Source organism: Canis aureus, chromosome 35, assembly GCF_053574225.1.
Source record: "Canis aureus isolate CA01 chromosome 35, VMU_Caureus_v.1.0, whole genome shotgun sequence".
NCBI classification, from domain to species: Eukaryota; Metazoa; Chordata; class Mammalia; order Carnivora; family Canidae; genus Canis; species Canis aureus.
The window spans coordinates 5106503-5132129 of NC_135645.1; the positions used below are offsets into that span (position 1 = coordinate 5106503).

General features: G+C 39.0%; 1 protein-coding gene across 5 annotated transcripts in view; it reads right to left on the minus strand.

Annotated features, from left to right (window-relative positions):
* Positions 1-18451, minus strand: part of SEC22A (SEC22 homolog A, vesicle trafficking protein) — a 69222-nt gene extending 50771 nt beyond the window's left edge. For 2 of the 5 annotated variants that reach the window (XM_077884151.1, XM_077884148.1), the window contains exons 1-3: positions 18323-18451; positions 17351-17484; positions 10243-10443 (exon numbers count right to left, since the gene is read on the minus strand). In XM_077884151.1, coding sequence (XP_077740277.1) covers positions 10243-10443; positions 17351-17364 — 215 coding nt within the window. In that variant the 5' untranslated portion in view covers positions 17365-17484; positions 18323-18451. Of the gene's footprint in view, positions 1-10242; positions 10444-17350; positions 17824-18126; positions 18256-18322 lie in introns of those variants that run through there. The other 3 variants (XM_077884150.1, XM_077884152.1, XM_077884149.1) reach the window with 3 other exon arrangements.
* Between the last annotated feature and the right edge of the window lie 7176 nt (positions 18452-25627).

Consider the following 25627-nt stretch of genomic DNA (forward strand, 5'->3'; position numbering starts at 1 on the left):
GAAATGATCAACACTGTATTTTAAAAGGCAGGGGAGCTATAGTCTTTAAAAATCTCAACGCTGTAGAAAGGAAATAAAGGCTGTGTAAATGTTTCTGATCAAAGGAAGCTAAAGAGACATTACTAAATGCAATACCTAACATTAGTCTGGATCCTGTGCCACAAAGGGGGAAAAATGCCGTAGAGGACATCCCTGGTCAACTGACAAAAATGGAAACAGGAAGTAGATTAAAATATGATGTCAATATTACTAGAGCTGATAACTATACCAGTTAAGAGAGTATCCTTAATCTTAGAAAATATACTTCGAAGTAATTAGGAATTAAGGGCATGGTATTTTAAGTTTCTCTCAAATGATTTAGACAAAAATAAGACAGGCAGATAATGATATTAAACTAAATGGGGTAAAATGTTAACAAAAGGTGAAATTGGGGATAGGTATTATGTTTGTCATTCTTATTTATACAACTTTTCTCTAAGTTTGAAATTATTTCTAAATATGAAATTAAAAATTTTTTAAACTTCAAGCACTGAAATGTTCAAATTGGTCATGTTCTACTGGAAAAAAAAATCTAAAGTGTATAACCCCCTCAATAAGCAGAGAATGTTACACAAATTAACCCTAGTGAATCATCTAAACATTGTTTCATAGAACTGTCCATGTAGCTCCTCTAGATCAGTCACAGCCAACATATCATATAGGTTATTATCTCCCGCTCCTTTGAAAGACACTGCTAATCTCTAACAGCAATCTTTACTGAACAAACCCTGATCCATACTGGAGACCCCCTCCCCCCTCTTTTTTTCTCTAATAATATAGAAGCAGAATTTGTATTTTAAATTTAATGCATAGAATATATTCACATGGTTCAAAATTTTAAAAGAATGAAAAAAGAAATTCAGTACTTAAAAAGTGTCTTACCACTACCTCCACCCAAAGATACCCAGTTCTCTGTTCCTCAAGCAACTCATGTTATTTTTTTTTTTTTAGGATTTTTTTTAAGCAATCTCCACACCCAATGTGGATCTTGAACCTACAACCCCCAGATCAAGAGCACATACTCCACTGATCAAGCCTGCCAGGCACCCCAACTCATGTTATTATTAAATTCTTATGTATCCCTCAGTGAGAGTTCATGCATTTATCTATCTTTCTCTCTCTCTCAAAAGACCAAATGGTGTGGGATTGGTACCTATTATTCATTATTATTAATGGTGTGGAAACACTGTAAGTTCTGAAACTTTTAGCTTCTGAAATAACCTAGAATTCCTTTCTGAAGTTCATTTAACACAGTCATTAGATGAAATGTTTTTCAAACTACAACTTGTGACCCATTAGGTCATAAAATTAGTGTAGTAAACTACATAAAGCATTTTCCTAAAAATTGAAATAGAACATAACAGAAAATATTGGAATGTATAAAACTTTTTGGTTTCCTATTTTATAGGTAATGTTCACAAACTGAAATATCTTCTTATGAGTCATAGTCAAAAAAGTTTAGCCATGCATATTGCATTTTTCTATGAAATGAATAACTAAACCAAGGGCAAAGTATGTTTTTCTCAAGCCATTTTCTCTTTCCAAAAAATCTTCACCATCATTATAAAAATTCTTTGACATGTCATTAGCATCCAAATATACCCTACCTCCGCCCTGCCCACCCCCCCCACCCCCCCCACCCCCCCCACTCCCCCCACCCCAGGAACTTGAGCTGGGATAAAACACAATTGGTGATTGCTTTCCACACACTCCCAACACTCAAGGAGCTACCCTAGGAGTTGTTTCATTATTCTCCACAAATATGACTGAAGCTTTTGGACTTCATTTTTTTGTGTTACAGTAGAATTTTACTGTATTTCCATATTAATGATAAAGTGAACCACGGGGGGGGGGGGGGGGAGTTAACCACAGACACAAACACGACAATTTATCCCAGTTTCTCTTGCTTGCACTTAGTTAACTAGAGAATTATTTGTGAAATAAAAGGAAGCTTGTGTTTTTATGATTAAATGTCAGCATTTTCACAGTCTTTTTTCCAAAGCCTTTATTTTACTATAATTATGTGATACTCTCTGAAAAGGCCAAAAAGAGCTCTATAATATTATGGCTTTTCATAGTGAACTTAGTCATATGCTATTGTCTTTCTTTGAAACGCAAAGGCAGTTTTTCAACAATACATACAAGCCTTCTTTATCAAAAGATTTCTGGCTTTTGCAATTATCATGGGGGACAAACTCAAAGATTCCCATCCTCTGAGAATTCCTCATATGAAACTGCCTAAAGTCACTATAGATATGCCAGTTTGTGCATGCATTTGCCTGTCCATTAGGAGGAGGAGGAGTAACAGTAACAGCAGCAGGTAAAGTTTACTGACCCTTTAGTTTGAACCAGGCCCCCTGCTAATAAGGGCTTTAGCTACGTATTCTATTTAATTTTACTCTCACAGTAAAGGGGCACGACTATCTCCATTTTACAGATGATGGAACAGAGGCTCAGGGATTTTTAGTAGCTTACTAGGGCCACATCAACATTTTAGAAGCAGAGCGGGGTCAAACTTAGTTCTAACTCCAAAGCCTTCCTTCTTTTCCAACACAACACCAACTTCCCTATGTTATACATAAACCAACTATGTGTTTAATTCACCAACTTTTTTTTTTCACTTTTTCAAGCCATAAATCAATCTCTATTTTTTTTCCTCTAAGAGTAATAAATGAAACTTGAGGATTTAGGAACTTGTATCAGGATATTCAGGAAGCCCTGCCAACTTCTCTACTTCTTGTGCCACTCTACCCCTCCTTCTCTGCGTTCTAGCCACATAAAGTATTATTTCAGATCCAAAGGATACCAACCTACTCCCAATCCTCCCAACGTCTAATCTGAGAAACTTTACAAATTGTCTTCCTCACCTGCAATGCTCCCAACCCAACCCTATCTCTACCATGCTCCAATTCTGACCTGGTTAATCCTATTCATCCTTCTTGGACTTAAAAGTTCCTCCCAGAGCATACAATCTAAATTGATCCCGGCATGGGGCACCTGGGTGGCTCAGTTCTCTGAGCATCAGATTCATGATTTTGGGTCAAGTCATGATCTCATGGATTGTGGAATTGAGCCCCACATCAAGCTCCATGCTCAGTGGGGCGTCTGCTTGAGATTCCCTCTAACCCTCTCTCTTTGCTCCTCCCCCTACTCAGGCTTGCACACGCGTGCTCTCTCTCTCTCAAATAAATAATCGTTAAAAAAAATAAATTGATCCCACCCCTTGGGTTATACCATAGTAGCTGTTATTTTTCTTCATGTAACTAATCCAGTTTGTAATTATATATTTATGTTTATTTGTTGTAATGTTTTTCACTAATATCTATGCTCTATAAGAGCAGAGATCATTTCTATAGAGCTCACCGCTATATTCTTAGCAACTAGAATATTTGGGGTCTAGTACACAAAATGTGTTCAATAAATTAGTGAATGAGTACAAAGATGACATCATTCATTTACTCATTTATACACTAATTTGTTGAGTATATTGTGCACATATAATTGTACAGCCCAGCAGTTATCTATTCAAAGTATCTACATAAAGAAGAAGTTCAATAAATAGTTGACTAAATTTTACAGACCGGAATACAACTTCACCTCCTCTTCCAGAAGGCTTTAGGGTTCAGGTCAGTGAGTTTTCAACATCCTCCTACTTTAGAGACAAAGATGTTCTCAGATACCATGTAGAATTACTATGTTAGATAGGTCTACTATCCTTTTATCACAGACATTACTAACCTCACACATCTTTTCCTCACCTTGAGCACAATTTTTAAACTGCCATTGTTTGCTTCCTACTTTGCTCCAATTTTTTTACTTCCCTTATTCTTCTTGGCCTTGGTACCAATAGGATTTGGTCTTTATAGCTTCTGTCTTCAGGCCAAGGAATTTATCCAACTTCATTACATCTTTGGTTCCTCCCCCAGCATACACACTAGGAACTTCTTCAGAGCCTTCCAGGACTAAGTATGTCTTGAACAGGTAAGACTGACAGAAATTCAAACTCCAGATAGGGGGTATTTACCCATTTCAAATCACTTCCCTAAAAAGCTAATTCTATCAGGTATCCAAGCAAGCCATACCTCAAGTGATTTCTAAGATCCAATAAAAATGCTTAAACATTAAGCATTTTCTGGTATCTGATTTTATTTATTAACTGTCAAATTTTACACACCAATTAAACACTAACAACATTAGGACAATTGTGGCCTGCTACAACAACTAAACAATTAGTGAAAGCAATGATCTTCCCCAAGCAATAACAAAGCACCTAGCATTATGTCTAGCATTCTACTCTATAGGCTCTGACTTCAAAGACAAAATCTCTGCTTGCCAGGCACTTATGATATGGTGCTGGGAAAGCACTTAAAACACCAATATACAAAACTAGGAAACAAAACTGCATTTTGTAGCATGCTAAATAACAATGTATATAGCAAACTATTAATAAATTAAGACAGTAATAATTAACCTGAGGGGTTGCTCAGCCAAAATGAAGTAAGCCTGCAGCTGCCTGTACAGTGTTTTCCAATATATGGAGAATAGCTATCTGCAAAAGGAAAGTGGAGAAATGCAAGATTCCTGATAACATCTGTGTTCCTTGGTTCCAGCCACTTTAGAAGCCTGCCTCTCCTTCACAATACCCTTTTTTTGCTTATGCTAGTGTGAGTTGTTTCTGCACTGACAATGGGAAAGAGCCCTATTTATTAACCAATCACAGAACTGTTACAAAACTGAATATAGGAAAAGTGCCTGGCAACTGCAGGCACTTAATGACCGGGTCATTGTTGAAGTTGTTATTCCTGTAATCAGAAAATAACACCAAAAACTGAAAGAAAAGCACTGCCAGAAACTAAAAACAAAAAGTAGGTAAGCCTAAAATAGCATTCCCAGCTAGAGGTAGCAGTTTGTGAACTAATATGGAGAAAGTAGAGACTAAGGTAAAGAGAGAACCGGTAAGGCTCACAGGCATTATCAGACTTCAGAAGAATTCAGTGGGAAAATTAAGAAATTTTATTTCTTGCATTAAAATTCACAATAGAGTATGACTGGCTTCCCAAAGACGTTTGTATTTTCATAAGATCAGTATCTCAATGTTTAAAGAGATCTCAAAATGTCCCACTATGATTCCCAAATCTCCAAAACCAATCTCAAAATTTTAAGATTTCATATGACATAACTTAATTTCATATGATTCATAATTATTGCTTTAGCCACTGTGTTTCCTAAGTTCTGACATAAGTTTATATATTAAACATTTATGACAATTTAAGGAAAGCGTCCTTCAACTTATGAAACAGATAAATTCTTTAAACTTTTACACAGAGAGAACTATAGCATCACTATGTACAGGTGACCCTTGAACAATGCTAGGGTTAGGGATGTCAATATCCTGCACAGTCAAAAATCAGCATACCTTTAGACTCCCCAAAAACTTGACTACTAATACCCTACTGTTGACTGAAAGCCTTACCACCAAAACACAATTAACACACATTTTGTTATATTATATGCTGTATTCATACAATGAAGCTAGAGAAAGGAAAATGCTATTTAAAAATAACATTTACAGTACTGTATTTATGAAAAGTATTGGCTTATAAATGGATTCGTGCAGTTCAAACCCATGTCATTCAAGCATTCAACTGTAAAATGAGAAGAAATCACAAAACTAGATTATGCATCCCCCAACCAGCCACCAATCAACAAGCCAAACTGAAGTATTTTGGAGAAAGTGAAGACTTAACTCCACAGCAACTCTGAACATTGCCATACCCCCAAAACAATCATCCCTCATTTAGCAGTTAGTAACCTATGTGCAAGGCATTGTGCCAGCCTGAGCTCCACAGAATGGGCTCCATTAGCTGAACTCACTACTCAGCCACTACAATCTGATGCTCATTATTCTCCCAACACACTGTGGGGAGGAGGGATTAAAGGAATTTTCTTAAAATTTTTCTACCTTTAAAAATATTTTTTAAAGATTCACTTATTGGAGACAGCATGAGTGGGGGGGCAGAGGAAGAGACTCAAACAATGTGGGGCTTGATCCCACAACCCATGAGATCATGGCCTGAGCTGAAATCAAGAGGCAGATGCTTAACTGACTGAGCCACCCAGGCGCCCTGGAATTTTCTTAATTTTAAAATGTTACCCTAATTCTTCTCCTCAAATTCTATGGTCTTCCTCTACCTATTCACCTAGACTCCAGCGTGAGGTGCCATTTGATTTAGCATATAATTACATACTTAACTTTGTTTTGGTTCTCACTGGTATTCCGCAAAGACAACCTCAATTTTTAAACGTATTTGAAAGCCACAATGCTAAAAGACGAGGAATCATTTATAAGCTAGAACAGATAATGATCTCTGTAAGTTATCTAACTATATAGAAAAATTATAAAAACTTAAAAATAAATTTAAAATAAGAAAAATATAAATGATTAAAAAAAAAGTCAAGTTCTACAGGCAATCTGTGTAAGGAGTGAGATCATGAGAGAAATGAAATAGTAGTAGCAAGAAGAAGGTGATTCAAAAGAAGGCTATAAGCCAGGCGACAAGGCAGATGGGCAGCCTGTGCCAGTTCTGGGCTGTGCCATGTTATAACTGCAGATCTGTGAGTTTTATCTGGCAAGCTCATGGGCAGTTAGAAAAAGAGGTGTCACAAGGGAACTTTAAGTAACTCAGGTAACATATAAACTCTCAATTTTACAGTGACTTTATAATTAGTCTAAATGTAATGTCATACAGCATGGAAACCTCTATAAGCTAGAAAATAATCAAGTCCTCTAATCAATGATAGAAAACATAAAACCCAGGTTCTTGTCAGGAACTAGAACTAAAATTTCTCCGTTCAATCCCTTTTAAAAACTTGGTTACAAAAATAACATGCATAGAGGCTTTTCTATGTGTGGTTCTAAAGGCCATGTAATCTATTTATTCCTTTAGACATTTCTAAATTGTATTCTTAGGTCAGGCCAGATTAGACCGCTGCTGATTCATCTCACTCCTAAACTCTCTCATAAAATTGCTTTTTGAATTGTGTCATTTGCTTACACTAAGGAATTTTACAAGAAAGATCATAAATAGCTCATCGTTATGGCTGCTGGAAAAATGCTATTCAAATGCTGTCCCTCTTAACGTACATCAGGTCTCAGGAACGTGAAGAGCAATGTTTTTATCCAATGGACACTGAATCCCGTAAATGATTCATTATCCTCCTTTGGGCCATGAGAAAGCTCAGAGAAATATTTGCAGTCCTTTTCCAACAAATGACTGGATTAAGTAGTTTCCATCTCCAGAAGGAAATGTTATTTCAGTTTATGATTCTCCTATCTTTATCCCTTTATGTGATACTCTCTTCTGTGCTCTTGAATTATTTTGTAAACTACCTCACATCTTTTGTGGAATAAGAAGGAATACAAAGAAATAACATAAAATCTAGAATTCAAAACAAACAGAATTGGAAGGGGTGTTAAAATTTTACTACATGATACTCTGCTTTTAAGAGAATAAAATAGGGATCCCTGGGTGGCGCAGCGGTTTGGCACCTGCCTTTGGCCCAGGGCGCGATCCTGGAGACCCGGGATCGAATCCCACATCGGGCTCCCGGTGCATGAGCCTGCTTCTCCCTCTGCCTGTGTCTCTGCCTCTCTCTCTCTCTCTGTGACTATCATAAATAAATAAAAAAAATTAAAAAAAAAAAAAGAGAATAAAATAAAGGAGGAAAAACATTTTCAAAAAAAGTTGTTCTTCAAGTCTAGGATATTTATCAGAATTAATATATGTTCAAACAATCTTCCATCACTCTGATATAGGTCTATAGTCCTACAATATCAATTGAAACTCAGAATAATGACCAAGGGTACTAAAAAGAGCCTATTAAATAGAATATTAAAAGGTTTCAAGTTTTTCTCCATAAAACAGAAATAGATTAGACATCATTTTAGATATATTTTAACCATCAACCACCACTACACTTTCCAGTAAAATCCTTTGAAAACCCAGTTTAAGATAAAAGCTCATTATCTTACCATTACCTAATTGATCTAAGTAATTATAGACATTCTCTAAGGTTCTATTCTGGGCCTCTCAGAAACTCAGTGGGCGTTTCTACCCTCACACTTTCAACTTCATGTGAGCGATTTCAAGATCTCTATCCCATCTTAACTGGACTACCCAGTCAAAACCTCAAGTAAAATACTCAAAAGTAGTGCTTAGTTACCCTCCTCTTCTTCCTCACCCTCAGAGTAAGCAACCCTTTCCAAAGAGCTCATTCTGTCCAACTCCACAGCTTCAGTCATCTTTGGTATTCCATCTCTTCCTTTCTGGCACTCCATCTTATGAGGCTTAATCATTTCTTTTTGAAGTGTCTTTGTAACTGGCATTCTCTTTTTCATTTGCACTTACATCTTACTAGGTCAGGCCCTAATTATAGGTTAATCTCTCTCTTCTCAGAGTTTCCATTTCACCTTACATTTCACTGCCTCAGCATTGCTTTTGTTTTTTGGGGTTTTTTGTTTTGTTTTAATCAAGTCACTTCCCTCAAACCTGCAGTAACAGCTTCCTATCCCTCAGTCTGAACTTGCAAGGAAATCCTGGATCTGGCCCCACGCTAATTATCTCACATTTCCCATAACTATCCCTAAATCACCATCCACTACACCAGGCCAAACAGGTGAATACACCCCTAAGGCTAAGTCATTCTTTACTTATTCCGCCTCTCCTCTCTACACCTAGAATGCCCTCTTCTCTGTCTTGGCCAAATCTTAATAATTCTTCAGGACATGACTCATGTGTCATCTCAACAACTAAGCCCTCTGCTAATTATATCAAGGACCTTGATATAATGGACCTTGTCCTTATCTGATATCCTTCTGTATGCAAATTCTGTATCAAACTGCTCAAGAGTTTATTGTCCTCTGTGTCATGTGGATGCTCTCCAAGGGGGTCTTATCTATTCCCAGTTTTAATTATACACTGTAAGCTGACCCCCAAATCTAAATCTCCATACTTGTCCTTCTTCACTGAACTTCAGACTTATACACCCAGCTTCCTACCTGACAGATCTTCCTGAATGTCTAATGGACATCTTAGACTTAATATGTTCAAACAAAACTCTTGATTTTTGAAACACACATCCTCCAATATTACTCATTGCAGCCCCATTAGCCAAGTAATTATGGGCATCCTCTAGGCCAAAAATCTAGGGGGGACTCAATTATTCTTTTTCCCTCACATCCCACTAGAATCCATTAGGAAGATTTGTTGGTGCTACTCCCAAAATACAGCCCAAATATAACCACTTCTCATCATTATCACTCTCATTCAAGTTATAAACATCACCTCTACCTGAACTTCTTTAAGAGTCTCCCTAAATGATCTCTCTGCTTCTACTCTTTCTCCCTTAGAGCACATTCTTCATACAGCAGCCAGAATGATTTACTCAAAGCCAAAAATCACATTATATAGCTCTCTAGCTTAAAACTCTTCACTGGCTTTCCATCACATTAGACTCAATCCAAACTCCTACCCCAGCCCAGAAGGCTCTATATAACCTGTCCCATTCCTAACTTTCTGATCTCACCTTCTGCCACTTTATTAATTGTCCATATTGCTTCAGCATCTCTGGTTTTCCTTCCATCCTTTGATCAGTATCACAGGCCTTATGCACTGGCTGTCACTCTGCCTTACTCTTCATCCACAGCATCCTTCACATCTCTTAGGTCTCTGCTCAAATATCACCCTTTCAGGGAGGGCTTGAACTACTATAAAGTCACTCTATCCCATAGCCCAGTGTTACTTTCATGTGCAATAAATAGAAATGAGTGGTATCCTCTCTCACTAGAATATAAATTTAAGTTCTTTGAGGGCAGGTATCATGCACAATTTTTATATTTTCCTACAGAGTTTGCCTGGACATGTAAGAACACTAAGTAATAAATACCTAATGACCAACTTATAGAATATCTGTGATCTGCAAAAGTATAAAAATTTCTAAAGCCAGATATAAACACAGAGAAGCTGCAAAAAGGGCAATAATATGACGACTACTGTTTAGTATAAATTGAGAACCACATGATTCTTGATTTGAACACTTTTCCTAAACTAACCAATCACTAATTTTTACTACAACCACTTTTATATTTCATGCAAATGGCAAACACTGAGCAAATTATTCTAATGGTGCAAACTCAAGTCTTACTTAATGTTATAATGTCCAGTTTTCAGTGTACATCTATCAGGAAGCTGAGCAAGTTTCTTTGAGAGCATTTTAAAATACTTTCTGCACTCCTGCACGCCTGTGCCTTGTTCATAGTCAGTAGAAGCAGAAAGGGGGAGTCCATCTCTGACGCGAATGACTGATGCAGATAAAATCATAGACATTTCAACCAGCAGAGAAGACCTAAAACAAGATGAACAATTTGAGTTAGATAAAAAATTAAAGTCAAACCTGATAAATGGTGTAAAAATGTTCAATTCACTAATAATTAAATGTTCACTAATTAAAGCACTAACATACTACATTTTCCTTAACAAGTTAGCTTTTAAAAAATAATACTTGTTGGGGCACCTGGGGGCTCAGTCAGTTGAGCTACCCACTCTTGATTTCAGCTCAGTTCACGATCTCAGGGTCATGAGATCCAGTCCTAAGTCAGGCTCTGCACTCAAGTTGGAGTGCTTGTCCCTCTTCTACCCCACCACTCCTCCTCCAGTACATGGGCTCTCTCTCTAAAACAAATAAATAATATCTTTTCTAAAAATTAAAAAAATGATACTTGCTTCTTTCTGGCATTCTTAAAGGTATCTGCAGGAGTAAATATTGGAATAAATATCTTCTCAAAATAATCTTGCAATATTCAAGAGAGTTTAAAAGTACTTATGCCCTTTGACCACAATAATAATGTAAATATATAGCCCTACCTTAATGGAAATAGTTTCAGACAAAATTTTAAACAGAAAGACATTCTTTCACAGAAATAACCAAAACCAATCTAAACGTTCAACAATAACAGAGTATTAAATAAATTATAGTATACTCCTATGATGGAATATGATGCAGATGTCTGTGAAAAAGAGTTCAGTAATATGGTAAAATGCTTACACATTAATTAGGAAAAAACGCAGGATAAAAATCGCAAATGTTTTCTATAAAGACAAAAAGAAGAAGGGAGGGATAAATGGAGAAATAGATACCAGAAGAAAACATGCCAAAATTATAATAATGCTTATCCCCAGAAAATAGTATTATGGAGGATTGTTATATTTCCTAAATTTTCATAATATTCCACAATGGGTATATATTATTTTTATAATCTGGAAAAAAATTTTATTGAGGTGCCTGGGTGGCTCAGTTGATTGAGTATCCAACTCTTCAGTTCAGTTCAGGTCATAATCTCAGGATCTTGCGATCAAGACCTATGTTAGGCTCCCCACTCAGCAGGGAGTCTGCTTGGGATTCTCTCCCTCTGCTCCTTCTCCAACTTACGCACACTCTCTCTCCCTAAAATAAATAAATAAGTCTTTAAATAACAAAAAATTGTATTCATAATAAATCTTAAAGCTAAAGGAATACTGGTTTTAGTATCATTCTCAATTTCTTTACCAGAAAATAAAACATAATGGCCTCTTTTATTATATTATGATCAAGCTTCATGGAGATAGATAAAAAGGACTTCATAGGCTGGGTCTGAAAGAAATTAGGTAAACAGAAACTTTGCTAAAAACTATTCAATGTTGCTCAAATTTTAGCTTGAATAAAAACCACTGGAAGCTTGGTTAGAAATGCAGGTTTCTGAACCTCCCCCTATCCCCAAATTCTGATCCACTGACGTTGAGGTAGGGCTTGAGAATCTTCCATTTTTAACAAATTCCCAGGTAATTACTATGCTTAGTGCCTACAGATCAGATCATACTTTAAAAAACACTAAATTAAAACATGTTCAGTCTGAAATTAAGTGATAACTCTTTCTTGTGAGGCCTTCAGAGCACAGCGCACTAAATACTGCTTCACTACAAGTAGGGAAAATGGTGAAAATTGAAAAACTTGGTAACAATTTCATAGACTTTTTTCAAGATACTGTATCTCAGAACTAAATTAATCCTCACTTGTCTTTCTCAGCTCAATATTACTTCATTCCAAAAATGAAAAACTTAGTTATGTATCAAAATATGGCACAGAAAACCAACTGGTACTGACTCTGGAAATTAGTACCATAAAAAATTTCTCATTTTTGTTGCCGTGTGAAGTTGAAACCTCACTGTCCATTTACAATGGCAACTGACTTAACACAAAAAATTAACCCATATAACAAAGTTAATGCGTTAAATTTACTCCCCCTTTTCCTCTTTTCATGAGGAAATGAGAGGAATAGCTAAGTATTAACATGTCATTAACCTTTAATATTTTTCTTCTCCATTCACTTAAACAGAAAAAAAAACCACATCAATCAAATTAGCCTTAACCATAATGGGATCTTCTAACTAACATTCCAATATGACATATTCAAATCATTTTTTCCCTATTAAATAAGTTTCTTTTCTCTTCTAAAAGCAGTAAAGAAAAAGAGGAGATCCTTCAAGAGATAATGTATAAACTACAAACTCCTCTTAAAAATTGTTCTATGTTTTATTTCATTATTAAACCATAATTATGGGGATCCCTGGGTGGCTCAGCAGTTTGGCGCCTGCCTTCAGCCCAGGGCGTGATCCTGGGGTCCTGGGATTCAGTCCCGCATTGGGCTCCCTGCATGGAGCCTGCTTCTCCCTCTGCCTGTGTCTCTGCCTCTCGCACATGCGCGCTCTCTGTTTATCATGAATAAATAAATAAATAAAATAAACCATAATTATGAGATTTAGCCTAAGGATAAGTAGTAGTAAAATGTCTTACTTCATATCCTTAGGCATTTATTATTTAAATATAAATTTAAAATATAAAATTTAAAATATAAAATTTTTTCTTCCTAAAGTTTACTGCAACACAATTACTCTGGGAATTAACATGAGGGCAAGGTTGTGACCTATAGTTTCCAAACACCCATATTCTTAGTATTTAGAAGTAGACTGCATTCTTTTATGCCTGATCTATGATCCCAACAGAAATATTAGGAATAATACTTATTATAGAGTGCCAATTTTCATGGAGTCTTCAATTACTCTTTTCTTTTTAATGAATTCAAAACAGAAAGATAACGATTCATACTTTGTAAAACATATACTAAGAAACAAACGCCAACCTGTAAGTTCCATTCATTTAACAAACATTTATTGAATAGGTTCTATAGTCTAGGACTACAGCAGACATTGGTTCCTACCGTCAGGAACCATCAATCCAGAATTAAGGAAATTCAGATGAAAGGAGCAAACACAACCCAAGTTGTGCCACCCACCACTTAACTGGAAAACTACTGTTAGACAAACTTGCATTTCAGATATTCCCAATACATGTAGGCTTGAAACCAAAAGCACAACACAGCACTGAGACTCCCTGTCAAAATTCTTAAAAGGTTGTCAGAAAATCGCTTCTATCAGTAGATATGATTCCTCTGAGGAAAAAAAGTTAAACTTCTTCCTCCCAGAGTCATTTGACCTTACATGCTAACCAGTAAACTAGCAAAAGAAACTGTCATGACTGCCCGTGAACAATGTCAGGCTTGCCTGGTTTGTGGATGGATTTCAACCACTTTAGGATAAGCAGTCTCTCCTCTATCAACTACTACCTCCCCTCTTTTCTCTTTCTACCTTGGATTCTTAATGCAGTTCCTTAAAGAAAACCCTCCATCTTATCTGGACTATGCTAGTAGAAAAAGGGATCCCTCCACATCCCATCCATAGCCAGGCTAGGTTAGAATACCCTTAGGGTCTAAGGCACAGTGGTGGTTGGGAAAACCAATGAAGAAGTGATGGGAACTGAGGAAATCAAGAGGTTAACATCTGCATGGGAAGATTCAGGAGCAATAGTTTTATCAGGGCCACCGATACATTTTTAGGCCATGATCCATTTTCTCTCACCATTAACACTAAAAAAAAAAAAAAAAAAAAAGTATGTCTTTAGACAGCAGAAAACTCAAAGGGAATCTGAGTACTGACCTGTATACCCATTCTTCAACAGCAACTGCTAAAGGAAAAAGCCCAAATTAGAATCTAGATAGGTCTGGGAAAACATTTATGTAGAAACTGAGAAAAATAAACTCCCACTGTGCCAGTGGTTAGCACTGTTTAGTCCTAGGATAACAGGATGCTGACCTCTTCTTCAGAACCTCATGGGGTAATGACTATGGGTCACCAAGAAGGCACTTTCTCAAAAATCAATGAAACCTAACATACAAGGTATGTTTTATATCTACTTTCCAGCAAGATGCTTTCATAAGAGATAAAAACATTTAGTATCAGGTTAACCATTCATACCTTATTTTGACTATTTCCCAAACTTTAATTATCCAAGTACTATTTTCAGAATTTTTTTTTTTTAAGATTTTATTTATTTGAGAGAGAGCAAGAGAGAGACAGCATGCACACATGAGCAGAGGGGAGAGGGAGAAAGAGAATCTCAGACTCCATACTCAGCATAGAGCCCGACACAAGGCTCAATCTCACAACCCTGAGATCATGTCCTGAGCCAAAACAAGAGTCAGCTGTTTAAACCGACTGAGCAACCCAGGTGCCCCCATTTGCAGAATTCTTACATCTACACCTCACTTGTATTATTATTTACCTAATGTAGGTCTTTCAATTGACTTATTGACTATTCAATTGATATTGACTATCCTTAGCAATAGCTGTGAAATCAATTTTGAGGTTTGTCTCCTAATTAGAGATTTTTGTTGTTTCTTTTATTTTTAAAGATGTTATTCATTTATTCATGAGAGACAGAGAAAGGCAGAGACACAGGTAAAGGGAGAAGCAGGCTCCCTGCAGGGCGCTCAATGTGGGACTCCCCAGGACCAGCCCTGAGCCCAAGGCAGACACTCAACCACTGAGCCACCCAGGAGTCCCTGTTGTTGTTTCATCCAAATGTGTGTTAAATTTTTTGGAAATTATTGTTGAAAATATTCATCTACTTATTACTCAAAGTATTCTGCATGGGAAACACTACCTTGGTACATATTTTATTGAAAGTGCCAGCTGACCCTTAAAAAAAAAAAAAGGAAAGAAAAAGGAAAGAAAAAGGGAAGGGAAGGGAAGGGAAGGGAAGGGAAGGGAAGGGAAGGGAAGGGAAGGGAAGGGAAGGGAAGGGAAGGGAAGGGAAGGGAAGGGAAGGGAGAAGAAAGGGAGGGAGGGAGGGGGGAAGAAAGGGAGGGAGGGAGGGAGGGGGGAAGAAAGGGAGGGAGGGAGGGAGGGGGGAAGAAAGGGAGGGAGGGAGGGAGGGGGGAAGAAAGGGAGGGAGGGAGGGAGGGGGGAAGAAAGGGAGGGAGGGAGGGAGGGGGGAAGAAAGGGAGGGAGGGAGGGAGGGGGGAAAGAAAGAAAAGAAAAAAGAAAAAAAAAGAAAAGAAAATGCCAGCTGAGATCTGTGGGACTTGGGAGTGGGGGTTACTGGGGGTAAAGCTATATTAATTATAATACACAGGGAGGGAGCAAGATTGAGAGAAAAGGGAAGGTCTCTGTACAGCCACAGGTTAACATAAAGACACCTGAAAAACAGAGCTTGAAGAGGAAAAGGGGAAAGCGTACCAAAGACAATCAGAATTTATTTTACAGTTTTGCCTACCCACCCCCACACCTTACCAGCAGCCTTCAGTACTCCTATTACAGGTGCCTGTACTACACAGTACATCTAGCCTCAGGCTCCAGAGTAGATTATACCCACAACGAGGAACAGGGCCCCCAACACAGGCACAAATGTGTCAATCCCTAACAGTTGTGCAGCACCTTACAGTTTACAAACAGTGAGTGAGATAATACCTCTATTTGACAGATGAGGAAATTGAAGGTCCCTTTCTCAATGTCACACTGCAAATATATAGCCAAACTGGTGCTTATACCTAAGTTTTCTGTGTCTCCAAATCGTTGTCAGTCTCCTAAAACCCACAAGGGGCAAGAACCCAGTGATTGAAGCTATCTAGCCACAAATTTTGGAATAATAAAAGGCCACCTTATATTTTCCTTAAGACCACCTTATATTTTCCATAATAGTTAACATGATGGACTCTGGAACAGGTGTCTGGGTTCAAAAACTGGCTCCACCATGTGTTAACTGTAAACGTGAGCAAGTTTTGACTTTCTACACTCAAGTTGCCTCACCTGTAAATTGTGGTCACTACTAGTGTGTATCTCATAGGATTGTTTGAAAGCTACTAATAGTATCTACCTGATAGGGATACATAAAGAACCTGAAACATCACCCTGTAGGACTAAAAGTAGAATATTATTATTATTTAATAATTAACTGCTCTCTATTTACCAGGCACTTTATACACTACCTCATTTAGGCCTTCTGATAACCTGTGAGATGGGTATTATCAGTTTTGTTTTACCTTTGAGGAAATTCAAGCTCAGAAAAGAATTTAGGGAATCCCTGGGTGGCGCAGCGGTTTAGCGCCTGCCTTTGGCCCAGGGCGCGATCCTGGAGACCCAGGATCGAATCCCACGTCGGGCTCCCGGTGCATGGAGCCTGCTTCTCCCTCTGCCTATGTCTCTGCCTCTCTCTCTCTCTCTCTGTGACTATCATAAATAAATAAAAATTTAAAAAGAAAAGAATTTAGGCAAGTCCAACGTTTGTAAGTGACAGACTTCCATACAGGCTGAACTCTAACCAAACAGTGAACCCAACCAAACACTGCCTCACGACACAGCCAAGCTTCCTACTCAAGTATATGGAAAGTCAGAGCCAAGTCTTTGATAAGACCTGTGCTTCTTTTAAACATCGTTATAGGGCAGCCCGGGGGGGCTCAGTGGTTTAGCGCCTGCCTTCAGCCCGGGGCCTGATCCTCGAGTCTCGGGATCGAATCCCACGTCGGGCTTCCTGCATGAAGCCTGCTTCTCCCTCTGCTTGTGTCTCTGCCCTTCTCTCTGTATCTCTCGTGAATAAATAAAATCTTTAAAAAATAAACATCAACATAAAATATGCGTAGATTTTTAAAAATCAATTCATTCACATACACACACACAAATCACTAAACTGTTACCACGGTTTTCAACACAGGAAATGCCCAGGCGCCCCATTAATTTAGGGCATGGCCACATACGTTGGATTCAAGTGCTCAACTACAACCTTCAACACCGGAAAGCATAGGTACTGTTTCCAGTACTGCCCAACTCCTTATAATCTCTCAGCACGTGAGCAAATTCAGAGTTTAGAAAAGTGGATGCTCCACCTGTTAGCTGGCATCACAACATCTCGCGTCTGGTGGCTGACGCTCTAGCCCTGGGCTCTGCCTTGGCTGTCTAGGCATAGGAGGGGCTGCTTCTCAAGCTCTCCAACTTGCCCCCAAGCGGACGATCCAGGAAACTGAGGCAGAGAAAAAGTCCAAAGCTGTTTTTGCGGGCAGAGAGATTCAAGTCCCTGGGGCTCCTATTTCCAAGCCCCTCTTCCACCTGCCCAGCCAAGCGCTCAGGTCTCCTTGTAAGGCCACATCTCTCCCAAAGTTGCCAGGGGCAGGCAGGGCAGGCGTTTCTCTTGGGCCAACGACGGCCGATCTCTGGGCTCAATGCAAATTAAATCCCCACAGGACGCGAAGTAAGCCGCTGGTTCAAATCCCACCCTAGCCTTTAAAAAGTAGTAAACGCCAGGTCGAGCTCTCTGGGCCACCTAAGTAGCCTCGAGGGATTACCGTGTTTCTAACAACTGGGGGCCACGCCCACCGGCCACGCCCCGCCCACCGCCCCGCCCCCTCTCGGCCACAACACGCGTTGCCCCGCCCATAGCCCCGCCCCCCGGACTGCGCCACGCCGGTTGCCCCGCCCACAGCCCCGCCCCCTCGGCCCCCGGCCCGCCCCCCGCCGCCGCGGGGCGCCCACAGCGACTCTCCCTCCCGGAGCGCCCTGCCTGGGTGCCCCAGGTACCCAAGGCAGGTCAGCCCCGGGGCAGCCGCCGCTCGCGCGGACCCACAGCCCCCTCCCGTCGCAGGGGACGAAGCCCCCGGCATCGCACCTCTCCACCTCTCCCGAGCGCCGCGGCTCCAACCACCCGGCTCCCGCCCCCACGGCACGCGCTGGGTCCCCGCCCGGGGGGAAGGTCTGTGGCCGCGAAGGCCGCGGCGGCAGGCAGGCAGAGCCAGGGGCCGCCTGCCGGGCTCCCAGCGACCCTCGGAGCGGAGGACCGAGCGCCGGGACCGCCCGGGTCGTACCTGTCGAGCCGGGACCCGCCGCTCCGAGTGACGCGGCCCGCAGTGCATTGTGGGGCCGGGGAGGGGCCTTCCTGCGGGGCGGCCCCGCGTCCGACGTGGCTGGCGCCCGACGGGACCAGGCCCCGCCCCCGGCCCCTCGCCTAGGCCAATCAGCTTCTGCGGGGAGGCCACGCTGACCCGCCCCCTCCTGGGGGCCCGGAGTCGCCCCGCCCCCTTCCCGAAAAGACTGACAGCTCTTCACGCACCTGCGCCGAGAGGTTGCAAAGCGCTCAGCTGACGGCTAATGCTGTCTCAGGAATAAAGCTCATCCGTCCTGCTGCCGCCTCTATCTAGAGGCAGTTTGTCTCTCACGCGGCCCTACAGCAAACACTTATCCAAGGAGCAGGGGGGAAACTAAGAAAAAAAAAAGGGATTTGTCCCATCTATCACCTCGCAAGAGGAAGCACCTAACCTCGGCAGAGAAATGCCAGATGCAGACCCTGCAGCCCCTTCCAACTTTTGCATGGGCCATACATTATTAAATAAGCACTTAGTGACTGTGGACCACGTGCAAAGCACGGTGTCAGGCACCGGGTTACAGGAATGAACGTAACACTGGAGGGAATCTAAAGTGCAACAGGAGCGAGAGACGTTAAAGCAAAACGCATTACATAATTATAAATTGCAATCAGTACTATGAAGGAAAATTAGTAGGTGTGATGATGGATTAATTCTGGACTATCAGGGAAGAGTGTTTGAAGAAGCGCCTTTTAAGTATCAGGCATATGAAAGAGCCTTAAAGAATGGTTCAAGCCAAGAGAACATTAAAATCGTTAGGTTGTTGGGGCATGAAAGAACTTGGGGTGTTCTAGGAACTGAAAGGAAGTCAGTGTGATTGAGATGTAGGGAGCAAGCTTCGGCTGAGATGAGACAGAGGCCAGACCGAGCAGGCTCTTACTGGCCACATAATGGCTTTTAGACTGTATTTTGGAATGTATCCTAAGGTTAATGGGCAGCTAATAGGGAATGTTAAACGGGATCTGATTTACATATTTAAAAGCTCACTCAGGCTATTTGTGGGAAATAGTATGGAAGAGGGCAAGTGGGGTTGCTGAAAGGTCAGGTGGGAGGTGGTTACATTAGTCAAGGCCAGAGATGACAGTGGCTTGAACTAGGATAATGGCAGTAGAGACAGTGAGAGTTGGATAATTTCAAGATGTGTATAAGTGAGAGGTGGAATCCAAGGGACTTAATAATGGATTGGTTTTCTGGGAAGAGTAAAGAAAAGAGGAGCATTAAGAATGACTCCTTAAGGGACGCCTGCATGGCTCAGCAGTTGAGCATCTGCCTTTGGCTCAGGGTGTGATCCTGGAGTCCCTGGATCGGGTCCCACATTGGGCCCCCTGCAGGGAGCCTGCTTCTCCCTCTGCCTATGTCTCTGCCTCTCTATGTCTTTCATGAATGAATAAATAAAATCTTTAAAAAAAAAGAAAGAAAGAATGACTTCTTAAGTAACTAGATGGATTAAGAAGCCATTTACTGATTCGGGGAACATTAAAAGAGGAGCAAATGGTTTTGGATATGAGTTTGAGATGCTTGTAAACAGAGGTGTCAAACAGATTTGAAGGTGTAAGGCCGGACTTAAGAAGAAATGTTTAGACTATATAAATTTGATGGTTATTGAAGTGGGATAACCCAGCAGTTCCACTTGCGGGTATATATGTAACAGAAATATATTCATATGTTCACCAAAAGACATGTTTAAGAATGTTAAGAAGATGAGTAAATTTTAGAATATTCACATAGTGGAATAGTACACAGGAAAGAGAACAAACAACTTACCAGTAACACACAAATTTCACAGTCTTAAAATTGAATGAAAGAAGTCAGACACAAAAATTATATATTATATGATTCTACTTACATAATATTCAAAAATAGACAAAAATAATAAATAATAGTAGAAGTTGGGATATCAGTTATGTTTATGTGGTATTAATGTTTAAAAAGGGCCACCAGGGGGCTCCTGCAATTCTAATACTGTTGTTCCTGATCTGGGTGTTGATTACACCAGTGTGTTCAATTGATGAAAATTCATCAAGCTGTACACTTAAGATTTATGCAATTTTCCAGTAAATTTTCAACAGAAAGTTTACATTTTAAAAATATTAGGAGTGATCCTGCCATAAATTACTGACACCGGACTAATCTTCCTATCACAAACATTAGAAAACCAAACTGGACCAAATCTATGAAAGAAGTGTTTTCAGACATTGGACAGTAGACATACTGGAAAAAAGGAAAACAAATAAGATGAGCCCAAAGGTTTCCCCAGGTTTCTTTCTGGAGGTATGTACCTAAGCACAGGATAGAAGAAGGCCAAAGAGATATTACTCTTACTAAATGAGGAGAGACAAATTGGAATTAGGAGACAAGTAAAATTTGCAGGGCAGGATACCAGAAAAGGAACTCCAGAAACATGCATGGGGGTCTCCATGAATCTCTGGTGTAGGCTTACGGATAGATTTCGTGAGGCTAGTCAAATAACAACTACTGGGGGAACTATAAGCTGAACAACTACTAGAGCTTGAATAAAGTTTAGAAACATTCAAATTCTGGCCAGTTGGAAGGCAGACAACTTACTAAACACCTGGAGGATTCAATAGGGAGACCTCAGAAAGGCCACATTTTAGAAATAAGGCTAAACTAACCCAAGAGTAAATAAAGCCTATTCTATCCACTTAAACAAAGCTGAGAAAGCTTATCTGCAAATAATTAACTTCTTGCTTGAATGAAGCTTAACAATCTGTAAATAAAGACGAAATCCTGGCACCAAACCAGGAATTACCCACAATGTCCATTATCCAATGAAAATATTACTGTATATGCAAAGAAGCAGGAAAACGTGAACCATGAACAGGAGAAAAATCAGTCAATAGAAGTAGACCCAGAAATGGTGAAGATGATAAAATTAATAGATGGGAACTATATTTTTTTAAAAAGATTTTATTTATTTATTCATGAGAGACACAGAGAGAGAGGCAGAGACATAGGCAGAGGGAGAAGCAGGCCTCATGCAGGGAGCCCAATGTGGGACTCGATCCCAGGACTCCAGGATCATGTCCTGAGCTGAAGGTAGATGCTTAACTGCTGAGCCACCCAGGCATCTCCAGAACTTTATTTTTTTAAGATGTATTTATTTGTTTTACAAAGAGAGAGCTTATGGCAGAGAGGGACAGAGAGAAAGGAAGAGAGAGAACCCCAAGTAGACTCTCCACCCAGGGCAGAACCCCTGTAGAGCTCCACACAGGCCTCAACATGGGTCTCAACCCATGACCCCAAGATCACAACCAGAGTAGAAATCAAGAGTTGGACATTCAATTGACTGAGCCTCCCAGGTGCCCCAGCAGATAGGAACTTTAAAGCAGCTACTATAAATGTGGTCAAGAATTTAAAGAAAAACACAAATGTAATTAAAGTATTATAAAAAGAAACTATAGAAAGAATTAGGTAAAACTTGTAGAGTAGTAAAATATAATATCCCAAATGAAAATTTCACTGGATGAGTTTGAATGCAACTTAGACACTGCAGAAGAAAAGATCTGTAATGAGGAAACAATACAAAAATGAGCTATGGGCGTCTGGGCAGCTCAGTTGGTTAAGTGTCTGACTTTGGCTTAGGTCATAATCTCAGGGTGCTGAGATCAAGTCCTCCTTAGGGCTCCTCACTCAACAGGAAGTCTTGTTGACCCTCTCCCTCTGCCCGCCCTCCACTTGTGCTCTTTCTCTCTCAAATAAATAAATGAAATCTTAAAAACAAAAAAAAAAAGAATGAACTACACCAAAGTGCAGGGAGAAATAAAGTTAAAAATAAAATGAGCATAGACTTGTAACCTGTAGGACAATAGTTATCTAACACATGTGCAAACAGAAATCCAGAAAGACAGGTAAGGAGATTTTTAAAAATACAAAAAAATAATAACCAAAAGTTTTCTAAGATTAATAAAAAATATAAACCCATAGGTCCAAGAAAGAAAGCCAGCCCAAAAAAGGATAAACAGCAAGAAATCCAGTATGACTAATTCACACAAAACACATATTGATAGTCACATTAAATGGAAATGGTCTATGGGATGCCTGGGTGGCTCAGTGGTTGAGCGTTTGCCTTCGGCTCAGGTCGTGATCCCGGGGTCATGGGATGGAGTCCCACATTGGGCTCCCTGCAGGGCAGCCTGCTTCTCCCTCTACCTGTGTCTCTGCCTTTTTCTCTCTCTCTCTGTCTCTCATGAATAAATAAATAAAATCTTTAAAAAAAATAAATGCAAATGGTCTAAACTCTGTTTTAAAAGGCAAATTGTCATACTGGATTTGAAAAATTAGTCAAGACCCAACTATATGCTATCTACAAGAAGCTCACTTTAAATATAATGACATAGATAAGTTAAAAGTGAAAAGATGAACAAAGAAAAGCCCAATCACTAATCCAAAAAAGGTGAAGTAGTTGTATTAATATCAGACAAAGCGAACTTCAGAACAAGGAATATTATCAAGGCTAAAGAGAGATATTTCATAATGACAAAAGAATCATTTCATCAAAACAGGCATACATTCTAATAGAAATGTATCTAATAACAGTTTAAAAGTCCACAAAGCAAAAATGGATAGAACTGAAAGGAGAAATACACAAATCCACAATTATAGTTGAAGATTTCAACACTTTCTCTTAGAAAGTGATAGGAAGGAATGCCTGGGTGGCTCAGCGGTTGAACATCTGCCTTTGGCTCAGGGCATGATCCTGGAATCCAGGATCGAGTCCCACATTGGGCCCCTCCCAGGGAGCCTGCTTCTCCCTCTGCTTATGTCTCTAACTCTCTCTCTCTGTGTCTCTCATGAATAAATAAATAAAATAAATAAAATATTTTTTTAAAAAGTTATAGGAAGAGTAGACAAAAAGTCAATAAGGTAATAGAAGACACGAACTGGCAACCAACTTGACACAACTGACAATTATAGAATATTCCACCAAACAACAGCAGAATACACATTCTTTCCTAGTGCACATGCAATCTTCACCAAGACAGACCATATGTTGGGCCATAAAAATAATTTTTAAAAAACGATTATGTAAAGCAAAAAAAACCAGACACTAAAAGTACATTCTGTATTTTTCCATTTAAATGAAGTTCTACACAAATACAACTAACCTGTAATGAAAAAGAAAATCATAAAATGGTTGCCTCTAGTGGTTGGGTTGACTAGAAAAGGGCATGAGGGAATTTTCTGGGGTCGGTGATAATGTTCTATATCTTGATAGAGGTTTGGGTTGCACAGGTGTGTGCATTTTTCAGAACTCATTAAATGGTACACTTGAGATTTTTGCATTTCATTGTATGTAAATTTTACCTCAAAAGTAACAAATAGCATACATATATTGAAGTCTAATTAGCAATTCTGAAATGATTTTCTGTATTTTCTAGGCTTAAGCAAATGACTAAATACATTGAGGATCATGGAAGCCAGTTTCTCATGACAGGGAAGGTAGTTAAAAATAAGGGAGTTATCTAAAAATAAGGGACTTACTTTAAAAAAGGGAGTAACTTGAAAATAAAGGAGTTACCTAAAAATAAGGGAACATAATGCCATTTCCACTAAAAGGAACCAGAGATCTTGGGGGAAAAGTTAATCTCCGGCCTGGGCACAGAAAGAAGAATATGAATCTGGACCAACCTGTATCAGAAAGTGAAGAAGTACCAAAGAGTGACAGGACATTGGAGCCAGCTTGAGGGAATTCCCACAGATTCAATCTGGGACAATATGAACATCAAATCAAACAGTGATTGTAATGTTTTATAGCCCATCGACTGGAATAAAAGTAATCAGTTAAACAAACTACGGATTCATAGTCCATGCACAATAATTTAAATAATAAATTAATTAATTAAAAAGTAAGAAAAGAAAGCTTTTCCTTATGGTAGGATGCCAAGTAGTAAATACAAAAGGAATGATGGAGTTAGAAAACCATTAATAGATGCCAATGCCAACACTAGTAGTCCAAAGTTTAATGAAGATATTTATATATTCTCAAAATGTCTTCCCAAATTGCCTCTTAAATAAAGAAAACACCAGGAACTTTACAGTGAAGAAGGCTGACATAAAATGGTAATGACAATGCTAATGAAATAAGCTAAAAGTTAATGAAAAAAAAAAATCTAACCAAAGGCTCTGGGAAGATCACAAAGGGGTGACAAACTGAGCTGGAGAGAAAAAAAAGGAAGTGATGTTTGAGGAGACTTACAGGAAGAAGAAAAGTTTACCAGGCAAACTGTGGTGGGACATAGAGAAGGAATATATATATATATATATATATATATATATATATATAAAGACATAGATCTGTGGAAAAGCATTAACAATTCAGGGAACTGCAAGTGCAAGTGGTCTCTTAGTGCTAGGATATGGATGGAAATGAAGCAGAAAAAAAAGATTAGATTCCAAAGAGCTGATATGCCAAACTACCAAGTTTGACTTTAATCAGACAGGCAATAGGAAGGCAGAGAAAGATTTTAGACAGAGGAATAATAAATACATATATTTTTTAAATGAAAAGAACAAAGAGAAAGATACAATGTTTTTAAAATAAACATTCTATAATCATAAAAAGAAAGTTCAACTATAAAATAGCTGTAAGAAAATAAAAATGGATTTGACTTTGGGATAAAGAAGCATTTCTATGTACAAAAGCAACGAAGAAACCACAAAGAGAAAGTTTACTAGACCACATTAAAGTGTCTATACATGAAAATAAATAAATGAAAAACCAGACAACAAACCAAGTGACATATATACCACATATGACAAAAAAAGAAAAGTCAGCATATCAATAAGAGAATTAGGAACATACCCATGGCAAACAGGCACAAAAAAGATAATTCACAAAAGAACTATCAGTGCCCAACAAATATTTAAATGCTAATTAAAGTGAAAAAATAATAAATAAATAAATAAATAAATAAATAAATAAATAAATAAATAAAGTGAAAAAATTCCTACTTTTCTAGTAGGAGCTGTATTTCAGAGGAAATAAGTAGTCCCAGTTAATGAGAGAAAACTTTGCTTAATAATATAATGAAAATAGATATAACAGAAGGGATGGTGGAGTTATAAACTCATTATTTTCAACTCAAATGAAAACACTAATTTAGGTAGAAATTAACTTGGTGGTAAAGTCAGTAGGTAAATGGTGGATGGACAGAGGATATTCTTTTTTTTTTTAAAGACTTTATTTATTTATTCATGAGAGACACAAGAGAGAGAGGCAGAGACACA